Below are 14,504 nucleotides of genomic sequence, written 5' to 3'. Positions count from 1 at the left end.
AGGAGCTAATAGGGAGCCTCCTGGCTGCAGTAGGCCCCGCCCTGGAACGGGGTCAAGGAGGTGTGGTCACACTGCCGGCGGAAGTAGACCCCTCCGCGAGGGTGCAGGGCCGCCCGGGACGGGCGAAAAAGCTGGATTGTAGGACCGGGCCGAGCTAGCGATGGGTACGCGGGCGGACAGCGCAGAGCTGCGCGCGGACCCGCGAGGCAACGAGGACGCGGCGCAGCGGCGGCAGGGACAGAAGGCGCCACACGGCCGGGCGGCACGAGCAGGTGCCCAAGGGGCGGGGCGGGCCAAGGGTGGGAGCTTAGCGGGGGCGGGGGCCCCCAGCGTGGGATGCGCGCGCACCTCCCCGCGCCAGATTTCCGCCCCGCCCATGTGGGGGAGGGGCACGCTGAGGCCCCGCCCACGCGCGTCGCCTGAGGCCGGTCAGCTCAGCTTAGGCGCCCGCCCCCGCTGGTTAAATGAGCCGGCGGGGCACAGCCCCCGGAAACGGCCTGGGATTCAGGGGCTAGGAGCGCGGCGTTCGTCGGCTGTGAGACGCAGGTAACGTAGGGGCCAGGCGCCGCGCCAGCGGAGGAGCATGCTGTGCCGCGCGGCCCTTTGATTTGCCGTGCTTGGGAGCGGGGCCGAATGGAGAGGGTTTAATTGGTCCCAGTGTCCCTTGCATCTCTCCGTTGAACCCCTGAGGAGATAGAGACCCTGAGAGGGGCGGCGGCTTGCCGGCGTCTCCCAGCTTGGCCGGAGGAACGCTGGAACTGCACCGTCGTCTGCGTGGTCTAACATGCTCCCGCTCATTGTGGAGTTTCCGCTGGAGTCTGGGGTGAATTGGTCCCAGGCAGGCTACGTAGCGCTCCAGCAGTTTTCCATGGTCCCGCAGAATTGAGGCTCTTGCTGGCATCCACTAGTGCTTTGAGTGTGGTAAAGTATGTATATTTTGTAAAGTATGCCATGAAAAAAAGTTGCCTGGATAGTATGGTGGGAGCCCAGAGCCTGCAGTTTCTAACCCCCCAGAGCCTGCAGTTTCTAACCCCCCAGCCGTCCTGTTCCCCAGCCATTCAGTGAGTGGTTTCAATAATCAGGCATCACTGGGTGAGATCCCAAAGGACCCCTCCAGAAGCAGACCAAACTTCTCAATGCTCTTCTGTTGTGTGCCTTGTCAACGAGCCTTTCTTTAACCAGAGAGCATCATGGCAGAGCAGGTGGCCCTGAGCCGGACCCAGGTGTGCGGGATCCTGCGGGAAGAGCTGTACCAGGGCAATGCCTTCCATCGATCTGACACACATATCTTCATCATCATGGGTGCATCGGTGAGTCTCCCCGCGGGCCCCACATCTTAAACAGGCTTCGAGTGTGACATTGCCTCAGGTCCCTTCCTGCTGGGTCCCTGGGCTTTCCCAACTCATTGTCGTGGGGCCCCAGGGGCTCCGCTCCACTAGGCCCTCCCTCTTGCTCCTGCCCGTATGCCACTATCTTCCCAGTACCATCCGGTATAAGTGCACTGCCAGGTGGTCGTGAAATCCGTGTGCAGCCATTGACTATAGACCCATGTCCTGGAGCGGGGGGTCCTTAGAGACTGTCTGGTCGGACTTCTTCCTTCACGGGGAAAACCGAGCTGCCGACAGGGGAGGCTGTTCACTTTGGATCCTTTTCCAACCTCTTTGTGACTTGACAAATGTCACACAGTTAGTCCCAAAGGCAGGATCTGAGGCCCGAGCTCCACCTTGTCTCTCTCTACCACAAGTTTCCCCGGAGGGAGAAACACTCGACCTTCCTTTGAATACCGTGTCATTACCCAAACTTCCATGGCCTGCTGAGGAGCTATGACCTGTCCCACCCCAGCCCATTGTATCAGCTGTGGAACTGCCATTTTGGTCCAGAAGGTCAAAGTCAGAGGTATAGCATGTGAACTGGACATGATGGAGGGTGGAGACAGGAGGGGGCTGGGGGTGCCTAGTGGAGCCATGACCCTCCCAGACTAAAGCATCCTGCTGGTGTGCCCTGTGGAAACCAGATCTGCCGGGTGGCAAGGTGAGCTGCCAGGGTTTCATCTCCAAGTAAAAGTGATCTCTCTTCACCTTCCTCCTGGGCAAGACCGACAACCTGCTAACCATCCCGTGACAGTTTCTGCCAGTAACTTGTACAATCTCAAGCAGGAATTCTAACAAAGTAGCTGACTCTTGACAGGGTACACGTTGTCTCTCTGTGCCTTCCATGTCAAGGTCCCCTTAGCTCTGGAAGAGAACTTGGTTCTTTGTTCATGTATCATATGCAGAGCCTCTCCTTGCCAGCTTTTGTGATTCTGATCAGAACTCAGAAAGGGAGGGCAGGACACAGTGCTGCTGCGGGGAGCACTCTGTCAGAAGGTGGGGGGAGGGCAGGCCACCCCAAGCACTGTCCTCTGAGTCCATAACCCCAAGAGTAGGGGGAACCCGGGGACATGGGGCAGCGGGGAGCAGCCTTGGTCTCTACCCTGGCCCTCCTTCGAGGGAGCACGTTCTGCTTCAAGGAGCCATACCTGTATTGGCCACAGACCTTCCCACCTAGGACTCTGACCATTAGGCTGTTCGTTCAAGAAACAAGTTGGAGCAGAAAGCTACTCAGGATCGTTCCTCTTCCTTCCCCCGTCCATATAGCAGCCTGTCATAGGGCGCTCCACCAGCGGACCCCAGCCCACAATAAATGGCTTAGAACTCCAGGCCCTCAACTCTTAGATGCTTTATTGAGAGCATCCAAGCTTGCTGTGTGACTGGCAAGTGTCTTTCCTCTCTGAACCTCAGTGTTTCCACATAGCAAATGAGGCCTTTTGAAACAGATGTCAAGAGACTTGGAGCTGAGCTAATTCCCTGATTGCTCACTGCCTTCGCCTATGGCCAGCTTGGGTTGGGCAACTTTTTTTGCAATTGATAGGGTTCCCCTTTGCTCTCCTCTGCCCTGAGAGCAATATCCAGAGGCTTCCAGAGCAGAAATGGGAAGTGCCGCTACAGCAGGGTAGGGTGGGGGAGGACCCCTTGTCCTGAGTTGTTTCGCCCGTCCTCCTGCTCAAGGGGGCTGGGGCCAGGCGGGTGGGCATCCCATGCGCAAGCAGCATCTAGAACAGCTCCCGCTGTCTGATGCCTGCCCCCCCTTGTAGGAGACAGAGCGGCACTGGAGACGCACTGTGCCACAGCCTGATTCTGGGAACCAGCAAGTTCCCTGCTCGTTCATCCATTAAATCGTAGTCAGTGGCTTCTCTGCAGTGTAGTGAGCAGGGGCTCTGCCTTCTTTGTGTGATCTGTGTGCTGGGCCGAAGGGACCCAAGGAGGGTTGGTAGCTGAATAAGAACTCGTAGTGGCGCACGTGACAGAAAATGGAAACAGGCCCTTGTGTCCCCAGCCACCTCCGGCACACAGCTCCCATGAGGAGGGCCTTCCGAGTGAGGTTTGCAGAGCCAGGGTTGGGGAGCACGCGTGCAAAGAGAGGAGCAGGTGCAGAGCCGCCAGTGGCCAGCAAATGCCCCAGGGCAGGCTGGGCCCACAAGGCCACCCTCTGCCCCTTCCTCCTTCCTCCCCTGTTTACCCACCCCTCGCTCTCACACCTAGCTTCCTTGCTGGGAGCGTCCTGATGCTGGCTTACGGAGCTACCCGATAGGCTTTGAGCTGCTCTCTGTTCCTCTAGTGTGGCCGTCACCCCCTTGCTCAGGACTCCTGCGCCCAGCCGGGGAAGGAGTGGAGGTACTTACTGTACCCGTCGGGAATGAAAGAAACAAGTTTCTCTTTACGGACCAGTGTCGGAGGGGAACCTTGGGCCTGGCAGGTCACCTCCTCTCCCAGCTGATAAGACGGAAGATAGGCCAGCGGACTGTCCCCCGTAGAGGATGGAGAAAGGAATGGAGGAGCGGGAGAGAGAATAGGACAGGTTGTGTGCCTGGGCAGAACTGGCTCGCTGCAGGGTTCTCGGCAAGCCCCTCGCCTCTCTGGACCTCAAATCTCCCCACCTGGACCGCAAGGGCCATGGATTTGATGGGTGTTCAAGCCTCATGCCCGTATGACCTGGAAGCACTAGCGCCTCTCTCCTTTGGGGGCATTTCTGGGCTGCCTTTCCCCCTTGGGTCGATAAGATTCTTGCTGTGTCATGATGACCTTGGCACTTCCCCAGAGGCCTGATGATTCACGAGCCCCAGGGTGTAAGAGGGAGGCCCTTTTGTTGGTTTTGCAGCTGAGCCTACCTCGGCAGCCCCCAGGTTCTCCCCGGCTGTCAGGAGCCAACTGGGCCCCAGCCAGGGCCCAGCCTCCACCCCAGGAGTCCAGGCAGATCCTTGACCCAGGTGACCCTCGGGGGACCTGGGTGGCCCACCCCTGCCAGGCCTCCAGCTGGCAGCCAGCCTGTGAAGCTCTCTGCTGTACCCTCTGCCGTAAAATCCTCACACAGAGATGTCGGCAGTGGCTCGGGTTTATAACGCTAGAAGCTGAGGTCAAGCCTAGGTGGCAACACGCAGGTGGTGGCCTAAGTCCCTGCGCTCCAGCTGGGACAGATGTTGGTACCTGGAGATCTTAATGAGGGCCGCTTCTCCTGCTAGGTCACCACAAGTGTCGGGGCAGCTCTTTCCCCACTGTGGTTCTCAGGCAAAATGAGGGGGTTGGGAAAGACGAGACTTCCAACCGCATTTCACCCAGAGTCCCTGTGCTCCACCCCCCCCACCCCCCCCCCACCCCCGGCTCATGGCGTGCTTTGATTTGGTCGATGCCTTCCCACGTTCCTTCTTGCAAAGGAGGCTGGTCTAGGCTGGTGGGGAGGGCGGGCCACTTCCCTGGAGCAGCCGCCAGGACCCCCTACCACTGTCCTGGGTCCCACCTCACCTCTCCCGTGGTTGACATGGAGCCCAGCAGGCCTCTGGTCACAGGGACTGAGCTGAACAAGGCAAGCAGGTTCCGTCGCTGGTTAATCCCAAGGGGAGCAGCAAGAACAAACAGCTTAGGGTGTTGGGCACCGTGACTCAGCAGACAGGAGGCTAGTCCCCTGCCACCAATCCATTGCCCGCAACCTGTCCCGATTCCTGTCAGCCTACTGGAATTTGATCGTCAGCAAACATCACCTGCCACAAGGAAGGTCGGGAGGTGTTTGCAGGCCGTGGTTCTGATTGTTTCTCCCGCGGGCTGGTCCCCAGCAAACCGGTCCTCTCTGGAGCACGCAGGGCTGAAGTGACCTGAGCAGTGTCTCCCCCCAGCCCCACTGATGGGTCACTGTGAGGAGTGCCGTAACGAGGGCTGCTGGGCACTGAGGGACGTGAACAGGGAGCTCACTTCCCAGGCTGGGGGTTGGAGTGGGACCTTGAAGGACCAGTGACAGAAGCCATCTGAAGGTGGCAGTTACAACAGGGACCCACACCAGATTCCTCGGGGGATCGATTGTGAACAGGAGACGTGGGCACGGGCACCAACACAGGGAACCCTGGTTTGGGAACCACTGACTTTGGGAGTTTGGGGTCCCATTGGAGCCTGGAAATGACACAGGGAGATGACAGAAACTTGCCTGCGTGGGGACATCGGGTCACCCAAGGAGCAAAGAACAGGAGGAAACTGGAGCAAACAAGGCACCCCCGAGCCTGCACCCACCCCCACCCAGAGTCGGGATCTCCCACCCAGGAGCCCGCTGGGTGCCTTCCTAACTGCTTGTCTCTTGCGGGGGGGAGCATTTAACCAGGCCAGAATTGCTTTGGTTCTGGTCATGTGGCTTCCATTTTGCAGCTGTTCATAGAAAGGAGTTTATCCAGTAGTTACATTGCTTCTAAAAGGTAATTTCACATTGAATACTTAGGTCCTCGTCCCTGGAGTTCGTTTCTCGGCCTGCGGCAAGTCCAGTACACCCCAGCCTGGCTTCCTCTCTCCCCGATGATTGGCAACGCTTGGCGGAGCACGGGTTCCCGCCCGGGGCCCATCCCACGCTCTAATTGTAGGGCACACAGATGAAAGGGCTCTCTGCTTCTCTGTTCTTCCGGAGCCCATGACCGTTCTTGCCCCTTCCTCTTCCACCTGGAGCAGAGAATTCCTTTGTTAGCTTACAAAATTCAACCCCGTTGGAGCAGGGAGAGAAGGAACTCGGTGATTCTTTCTGGGGTGGGGGGGGGTCCTCTTGAATATCTGGGATTCGCCACGCTGTGGCTCGAAGCTGCCTTGTGTCCAACACCCTTTCGTTTTGGAAAATCTCGCACATCCACAAAGTGGACAGAATGACGCGGCGAACGGCCGCTGTCCGTTGGCCGGCTCCCGTGACTTTCTGCCCCTTGTTTCGCCCATTCCCCAGCCTCTGCTCGACTGTTGGATTGAGGTTTGGTTTGGTTCGGTTCGGTTTTCAGGGTTTGTTTCTTAGACGAAATCTAAATGTTGACTGAGCATCTGGGTTGTCCCGAGCGCGGGGCCACCGCGAGTCAAGGCTGCCGTGAACGTCCGCGTACAGTTTGCGCCGCCTCCTCTCCGGCGCTCGGTGCTGCCGGTCGTTCGGATTGCAGCCGTTCCAACAGACGTGAAGCAGCATCTGGTGGTTTAACGCGCGTTTTTCTGCCCCCTGATGACCTTGCACACTTGCTCGCGTGTCTGTTAGCCATTCGTTTCTCTTCCTGGCCAAGTATCCGGTCGATTTCTAATTGCGTTGGTTTCTTATCTTCCTGTAGGAGTAAGTTATATATTCTGGGTCGTAGGCAGAGCTTGCCTCCGGACGGGCTTCCCTCTTGCCGGCGTTTCGGTAGGGCCCCCTGGTGAAGCGCCCTAGTGCACGGGGTCAGGGTTTGGTTCTGTCGGGGCCGAAAGGTTTGTGGCCGCGATCCGATTTCCTGCATGACCATCACCCACTCAGGTCCCTGTCCATTTGGATGGATTGGATTGTTCTAGAAATTTGTCCATTTCGTCAAAGTTGTCAGACATGGCGGGAGGTTGTTCATAAAATGCCCTTTTGTGTTTTCCTGACTGTACTTTTGTCCTGTTGAACTCCTAATTCTTGGTGCGTTTTAGAAAAACAGTCTCGCCAGAGGGTTGTCTGTCTTCATTAGTCTTTTTAAAAACCAACTTTTGGCTCTGTTGATATATTTTTTCGGTTTGTTTTCCATTTTATGAATTTTTAGTTTTCATTGTTTTCTGCCCTGTAATTTGTTTGGCATTAAAATCCTGTCGGGCCGCATGGGTGGCTCAGTTGGTTGAGCATCCAACTTTCAGCTCAGGTCATGATCTCACGGTTCGTGAGTTCGAGCCCCACGTTGGGTTTGCTGCTGTCAGTCCAGAGCCCACTTCCGACCCTCCGTCCCCATCTCTCTGTACCCCTCCCCCATTCACACTCTGTCTCAAAAATAAATAAATATTTAAAAATAAAATAAAACAAAGTTCTACTGTCTTTTGTCTGATTTCTTAAGTCTGGCACTTAGCTCTTTAGTCCCAAGCTAATGTCAGCATTTCAGGCCATGCCTCCTAGGTTTTCATATATGCTACTTCTGTTGCCGTTGGGTTCTAGAGTTTTCAGGTTTCCTCGTTTAGCCTGTGGGCTGTTTAGAAGTGGGCTATTTGAAGGGTGCCCGAGGGGCTCAGTCTTTCGAGTGTCTGACTTCAGCTCAGGTCATGATCTCCATGGTTGGTAGGATCGAGCCCCGCGTCAGGCTCCATGCTGACTGTGCGGAGCCTGCTTGGGATTCTCTCCTTCTCTCTGTTCCTCTTCAACTCGTGCTCTCTCTCTCTCTCAAAATAAATAAATAAACTTTTAAAAAAAAGTGGGCTTTCTGAAACTTTTTTTATTTTCGTTTTAGAGAGAGCAGGCGTGCACACGTGAGTGAGCAAGGGAGGGGCAGAGGGGGAGAAAGAGAATCTTAAGCAGGCTGGGTGCCTGGGTGGCTCAGTCAGTTGAGCATCCGACTTCAGCTCAGGTCATGATCTCGCAGTCTGTGAGTTCGAGCCCCGCGTCGGGCTCTGTGCTGACAGCTCGGAGCCTGGAGCCTGCTTCCCATTCTGTGTCTCCCTCTCTCTCTGCCCCTCCCCTGCTCATACTCTATCTCTCTGTTTCTGCCAAAAATAAATAAACATTAAAAAATTAAACAAAAAAAAAAAAGCAGGCAGCACGCCCAGCATGGAGCTTGACACAGGGCTCGATCACAAGACCGTGAGATCACGACCTGAGCCGAAACCAAGAGTTGGACACTCAACCGGCTGAGCCTCCCAGGCACCCCGGAAGTGGGCTCTTTGGCCTGGGTTTTACTGCACTTGCTCCTGAGACTGGAGACCATGGTTTGTGTGGTCACAGGGCAAGCAGGTCGGTAGACGCTCCTCCTGGGATGAGGTCCATTCGCCCCAGGGCAGGGTGGCCACTGTGATACAGGGGTGCTGTCGGCCCAGGGGCAGGGTAAAGGGCTAGCGCAGGCTCTAGTTCCAGCTCCTCTCGCTACTTATAGGGGCGAGACAGGTATACTTGTAGCTGAGCGGTGACCCTGGGCGAGTGCCCCGGTCTCCAAGGCGAGACCATCTAGGCACTGCCCCCAGCTTCTCCTAACCGTGCCTGTTCCCTCTGCCGCAGGGCGACCTGGCCAAGAAGAAGATCTACCCCACCGTCTGGTAAGCATGTCCCGTGCTGTCCCACTGCCCCCAGCCCTCCCGACCCTCCCCGCCCTGGCCACAGCCGTGCTGTGCCCTCAGGTGGCTGTTCCGCGACGGTCTTCTGCCCGAAGACACCTTCATCGTGGGCTACGCCCGCTCCCGTCTCACAGTGGCCGACATCCGCAAGCAGAGCGAGCCCTTCTTCAAAGTGAGTGGCATCTGGGGCCTCTGTGAGGGACATGCGCCCTTCCCATCCCATCACAGGATGCCCTTTCTTCCACGTACTTCTGCTCTCTGGGACAGGACCCTTTGTCCCCTGCCGTGGCCAAGGCCAAGGCCTCGTTAGGAAGATGGCTTGGAGGCGCTCATGCCCTCGCAGTTGTCATCCTTGCCTCCCCCCAGGCACGCACACTGCCCTGGCACACTGGTGCACAAAACCAAAAACAGTGCCCGAGAGCCCCATCTCCCAGTCCCCCTCTGACCCAGATATACCAGGTCCCCCCTGCTGCACCCCCCTCCCCCCGGGGCCAGGAGCCGAGAAAGTCTCTTCACCGCAGAAATCTTACAGATCTGCCTTTCCCAGCACACCGCAGTTTGGTGTAGTGACTTGGGAGAGAGATCTCTCTCCGGTGTGTTTCTCCCAGGTCACAGTTTCCTGGATGCTAACTTGTGTCTTAGGGCACAAGGCCCCCAGGGGTGACCGCTGGGCCCCAAATCTTGCAGTCTTCATGCTGCCTCAGCCTCCCCCTGTGGGCATGCAAAGCTGACAGGATGGGGGTGTACCCAGCGTGGAGCTAGGATGACTGACCGCTGAGGGAGCCCGCCCTGGCCGTGGGAGGACAGACGGAGGGCTGGCGAGGGGCAACGTCCCTGGCTCCGTCTTTCTCAGGCCACACCGGAGGAGAAGGCCAAGCTGGAGGAGTTCTTCGCCCGCAACTCGTATGTGGCTGGCCAGTATGACGACGTGGCGTCCTACAGGCGCCTCAACAGCCACGTGAATGGCCTTCACCAGGGGCCGCAGACCAACCGCCTCTTTTACCTGGCCTTGCCACCCACGGTCTATGAGGCGGTCACCAAGAACATCCATGAGACCTGCATGAGCCAGACGTAAGGCTTGTCTTTTGCCCTCCCTGCCTGCCAGGTGCGCCCTGTGCTGGTCTGGCCTGCCCTGGCGGTTGTCCAGAGCCCCTGGGCCAAACTAGTCTCCGGAGTCAGAAAAAGGTGGTGACCCTTGTTTGATCTGCACGTGAATTAGCTCTCCCCAGAAGACAAAAGGGTATAAATACAGGTGCTTTGTAATAGCATTTACTGAAAATGCTACCCCACTTGTTTACCCTGGAGATCCTCGTGCCCCTCGTGGTCCATCTTGCTAGAAATCCAAGTTTCCCTGGCAGCTATCCCTGCCAGGACCACAAGGTGGCAGTGTTGCTCCACGAAACTCCTGCTGCTGGTTCCTTGTTCTCTGGGTTTTTTTAGTGCTTCCTAAGGTCACCTTCGTGGCCACAAGGTGGCAGCATAGCTCCACAAGCGTGTTGCTTCCTACAGAACACCGTCTCTGGCAGTGCGTCCTTTCCAAAGCCAGTCGTCTGTTTCACTTTGCCTTGGTTTTGAGTGCAAAATGCCACGTTAACCGCCCGTGGGAAATAGCAAAGAAAGGGACCTTTTTTCATTTTAAAATCCGTGGAGACAGCTGTGTCCCTGACATCCGCTCCCCGCCCCATCCCCCAACTAGCTCCCAGGCCACTCCTGAAGATCCAGTGTGGGGCTGGAGGGGAGCGGGATCCGCTGGACGGAGCACTCTTGCTAGTCAGCAGCGGGTCGGGCCAGAAGGCTTCCGAGGAAATTTTGAGTGTGGCATTGAGGGCTCCAGACGACGGCTGTCCTCGGGTCTGGGGGCTGTGTGCCGAGGTGGGGCAGGAGGAGGCCTTGCCTAAGCAGAGCTTACTGGTCATCTGAGAATGCACAGGGGAGGGAAGGCTCTGCCTCTCCTTGAGGAAGGGACCCTGGGGGGTGACAGGGTTCTGGCCCCTGCTTCCCCAGGACGGGTATGGGGTGATGTGGCTCTGGGTTCCCACAGAGGCTGGAACCGTGTCATTGTGGAGAAGCCCTTCGGGAGGGACCTGCAGAGCTCTGACCGGCTATCCAACCACATCTCGTCCTTATTCCGTGAGGACCAGATCTACCGCATCGACCACTACCTGGGCAAGGAGATGGTGCAGAACCTGATGGTGCTGAGGTCCGGCCAGGGCTGGGCAGAAGCCATGCAGCTGGGGAGGCGGGGGGGGGGGGGGGGGGGGGGGCGGCCGGGCATAGGGAGGGGCGGGGCCGTCCCAGCCTGATGTTGCCCTGGCGATGCGGTGCCACCCTCCACCGCGCGCCTCCTGCAGATTCGCCAACAGGATCTTTGGTCCCATCTGGAACCGGGACAACATCGCCTGTGTCATCCTCACTTTCAAGGAGCCCTTTGGCACCGAGGGCCGTGGAGGTTACTTCGATGAATTTGGGATCATCCGGTGAGAGCCTGTCACCCTCCCTGTCCTGGGGGCTTCTCCTCCCCCCTCCAGGTTCACATTCGTGGGTGGGTGTGTGAGTGGTCAGCGGTGACCGTGAAATGATGGTTCACTGTCTCTCTCCTTGACTTGAGGTGACGTCCAGGGGTAGCCACGGGCTCGGAGCAAATGTCATAGCTTGTTGCTAGCAAGCCATGTCTGAGGTGCCATGTGCCCGGGCGCGGCCGACGGGGAGGGGCTGGGGTGAGCCCACGCCTCCCCCCTTCCTCCCAGCCTGGAAGCCCCTGACGTGCGTTGTGCGCACTCTTCCCTCTGCAGGGACGTGATGCAGAACCACCTCCTGCAGATGCTGTGTCTAGTGGCCATGGAGAAGCCCGCCTCCACTGACTCGGACGATGTCCGCGACGAGAAGGTGGGTGCAGGCGCACCCTCCTGGTCCCTGCTGCCGGCCCAAGAGTAAGAAGCCCAGGATGTCACGTCCCAGGACCGACAGGACCCGTGGGCAGTTCGGCGCTTAGCCTCTCCCCCAGAAAACAGGAGAGCGGGTCCAGGTGGCCCCAGAGAGGCCTTGGGTGGGAGGCCACGGCCACGCCCCTCGGCAGGGTGCGCGCGGCTGGCCGGGCACCAGCCCCTGTCCGCACACCAGCCCCTGTCCGCACAGACCAGGCAGCCCTGCGGGAAGCCCGCACACGGTCACACGGCCGCCTCAGGCCACTGCCGTCTGTCCCCTGCATGGCTGCTCCACCCCGGTACCCAAGGAGCTCCCCCCCGCCCCGGCTCTCTTCCAGGTCAAGGTGTTAAAGTGCATCTCCGAGGTGCAGTCAGAGAACGTGGTCCTGGGCCAGTACGTGGGCAACCCCAGCGGAGAGGGCGAGGCCACCAAAGGGTACCTGGATGACCCCACGGTGCCCCGCGGCTCCATTACTGCCACCTTTGCGGCCGTTGTCCTCTACGTGGAGAACGAGAGGTGGGAAGGTAGGTGGCGTCTCCGGGCCTGGCGGGCGGGCCGGCGTCTACCCAGGGAGCCCTCGTTCCCAGGGTGTGACCCGCTTAGGCGCGGCAGCCAGTACACGTGGGGCGCCGGGCCCGAGGGGCGCTGGGCGGGAGAGGCCGCCTTGCCGCTCACGTGCGCGCTCGCCTTCACCCCCACGTCACGCTCGTTCACACAGCCCCCACCTCACCCCCTCTCTCGCCCCCTCACGCGCGCTCAGCCTGGGCCGCTGGGGGAGCGGGACCTGAAGTCGGCTCCGCCCCAACCAGGGGTGCCCTTCGTCCTGCGCTGCGGCAAAGCCCTGAACGAGCGCAAGGCCGAGGTGCGTCTGCAGTTCCGCGACGTGTCCGGAGACATCTTCCAGCAGCAGTGCAAGCGCAACGAGCTAGTGATCCGTGTGCAGCCCAACGAGGCCGTGTACACCAAGATGATGACCAAGAAGCCCGGCATGTTCTTCAACCCTGAGGAGTCCGAGCTGGACCTGACCTACGGCAACAGATACAAGGTAGCCACGCGCCCTGGGGCGGGGGGCGGCGTGGGGCGGCCGGGCGGGTGCGCGTGCATGGGCGGCCTGAGTACGACCCCCTCCCTGTAGAACGTGAAGCTCCCCGACGCCTACGAGCGCCTTATCCTGGACGTCTTCTGTGGGAACCAGATGCACTTCGTGCGCAGGTGAGGGGCGGCCCCGGGGCCCACAGGGCAACCCGCTCCCCCACTACCCCGGGAACGACGCCAGAGCCACCCTATGTCCCCTCAGTGACGAGCTCCGGGAGGCCTGGCGGATCTTCACGCCGCTGTTGCACGAGATCGAGCGCGAAAAGCCCCAGCCCATCCCCTATGTTTACGGCAGGTGAGGCGCTGGGGCACGGAGGGGGGAGGATGGGCTGGGGGCAAGGGACGCGGGGGCCAAGGGCTCCCTCACACCTCCCTTCTGCCTGTCGCTCTCTCAGCCGAGGCCCCGCGGAGGCAGACGAGCTGATGAAGAGAGTGGGCTTCCAGTACGAGGGCACCTACAAGTGGGTGAACCCCCACAAGCTCTGAGCCCCAGGTCCCTGCCCCACCCGCCGTGGCCCTGTCTGTCCTGTTCCACCCGCTCGCCCGCCACCCCGAGCCCACGTCGGGAGGGCTTCAGGACCATAAGTCTCACATTCCTGGCCCCTGGCCACCCTGCCCGCTCCGTGCCGCCTGCCACCCTGGGCCTAGCTACATTCCGCAAGCACCACGCACTCGAGACTCGCGCCATGACCATCCCTAGCTGCCACCAGCCTTTCCTGAGCCACCTCTGTCTGCGGGAGTGAGCCCCAACAGGAGGAAGTGGCGTGGCTTCTCTGCCGGTCTGGGGCTGCTCCTACCAGGACAGGAGGGAGGGATGGCAGGGAGGGGCGGCAGGCAGGCCACTCCACACTCCGCCGGCTCTGAGCCAGCTCCTCACACCAGGGGCGGGGCGGGGCGGGGGGCGAGCGCTTTCTCACCGGTCTCAGTGCCACTTGACATTCCTGGTCACCTGCTGGGAGGGACCTCCGTGCCGCCTCGCCGTCCCCTGTGTCATGGGCCCCCTGAATGTCCCTCCGCCCCACTGGCTCCCCCCGCCCCTCCAACTCCGCACTCCATGGCCCACGCACCTACGGGGGGCCCCCTCGCCACTGGAAAAGCAGAAACAGCAAGGGGCACTCACGTCTCAGCCCCCTGCCATTAAATCCACAGACAGACCCGTCTGCTCCCTGGTTGTTTCCTTTCTGCCACTCGCAACCATGGAGGAGGCCACCTGCACCCGATGCTGGCCCATTTGGTGGAGGGCCCGGGGCCGCCCCGTTTTTGTCACCCACTTCCCTCCGCAGTGTGGGCTCGGGACCTAGGCTGTCAGCCCTGACCCCGGGTGTAGCTGTGGCCAAGCCCTGCGTCCCAGCTGCCTCCCGAGCCCCCTGTCCCATCTGTGCTTTTCACTCTGCACCGAACGCTTCCATGCACTCACTGCCCGCGTGGGCGTCCGCCCTGACGACGTCCCCGCCCCGGCCGGCTCGCTTAGCAGAGTGGCTGGGGGCCGTGTACACACACCGCCGGTGCATGCTGGCGAGCGGGATCTGGGCACGAGAGGCAGAGGGGGTGCTGGGGGAGGGCGCCTGTAACAAGGCACCACGCCCGATGGGGTGGGGGGAGCATAAGACAATGGACTTTTATCCTGTCACAGTCCTGACGCCAGAAGTCTGAAACCCGCGTGTTGGCAGGGCTGCGCTCCCTCCGAAGACTCTAGGGGACGACCTTGCCTCTTCCACGTGCAGGTGGTGGCCAACATTCTTGGCCTTCCGTGGCTTGTACACACATTACCCCTGTGTCTGTCTGTGTCTCCACACGCCGCCTGGTGTCTGTGCATGTACGGCTCCTGCTTTCCCTCCCGAGGACGCCAGTCTTGTTGCATGCATTCAGGGTGCGCTCTGCTCCAGCACGGCGTCAGCC

General features: G+C 59.8%; 1 protein-coding gene across 3 annotated transcripts; it reads left to right on the top strand.

The window, feature by feature from the left end:
- Positions 1-68: 68 nt before the first annotated feature.
- G6PD (glucose-6-phosphate dehydrogenase) lies at positions 69-13,760 on the top strand. Of its 3 annotated transcripts, none has more exons than XM_042974499.1 (13): positions 69-272; positions 1,183-1,310; positions 8,530-8,567; positions 8,649-8,757; positions 9,439-9,656; positions 10,627-10,785; positions 10,937-11,062; positions 11,378-11,471; positions 11,848-12,034; positions 12,320-12,555; positions 12,646-12,722; positions 12,808-12,900; positions 13,001-13,760. In XM_042974499.1, the coding sequence occupies exons 1-13, from the start codon at positions 161-163 to the stop codon at positions 13,089-13,091; spliced, it is 1,668 nt and encodes a 555-aa protein (XP_042830433.1). In that variant the 5' UTR covers positions 69-160; the 3' UTR covers positions 13,092-13,760. The 3 variants fall into 3 exon arrangements, with proteins under 3 accessions (XP_042830433.1, XP_042830435.1, XP_042830436.1); XM_042974501.1 differs by lacking the exon at positions 69-272 and adding an exon at positions 428-546; XM_042974502.1 differs by lacking the exon at positions 69-272 and adding an exon at positions 591-926.
- Positions 13,761-14,504: the final 744 nt, after the last annotated feature.

The sequence above is a fragment of the Panthera tigris genome, chromosome X (assembly GCF_018350195.1).
Source record: "Panthera tigris isolate Pti1 chromosome X, P.tigris_Pti1_mat1.1, whole genome shotgun sequence".
NCBI lineage: Eukaryota > Metazoa > Chordata > Mammalia > Carnivora > Felidae > Panthera > Panthera tigris.
Note: the sequence above shows the minus strand (reverse complement) of the source record. Positions and strands in the feature narration are given on the sequence as shown.

What these genes read in the sequence shown, in the direction of transcription:
- G6PD (XM_042974499.1), top strand. Translation starts at nt 161, where the DNA reads ATGGGTACGCGGGCGGACAGCGCAGAGCTGCGCGCGGACCCGCGAGGC. An exon ending in CGGCCGGGCGGCACGAGCAG is followed by an intron (nt 273 to 1,182) that starts GTGCCCAAGGGG and finishes TTCTTTAACCAG; the next exon opens with AGAGCATCATGGCAGAGCAG. An exon ending in GAGACCTGCATGAGCCAGAC is followed by an intron (nt 9,657 to 10,626) that starts GTAAGGCTTGTC and finishes GGGTTCCCACAG; the next exon opens with AGGCTGGAACCGTGTCATTG.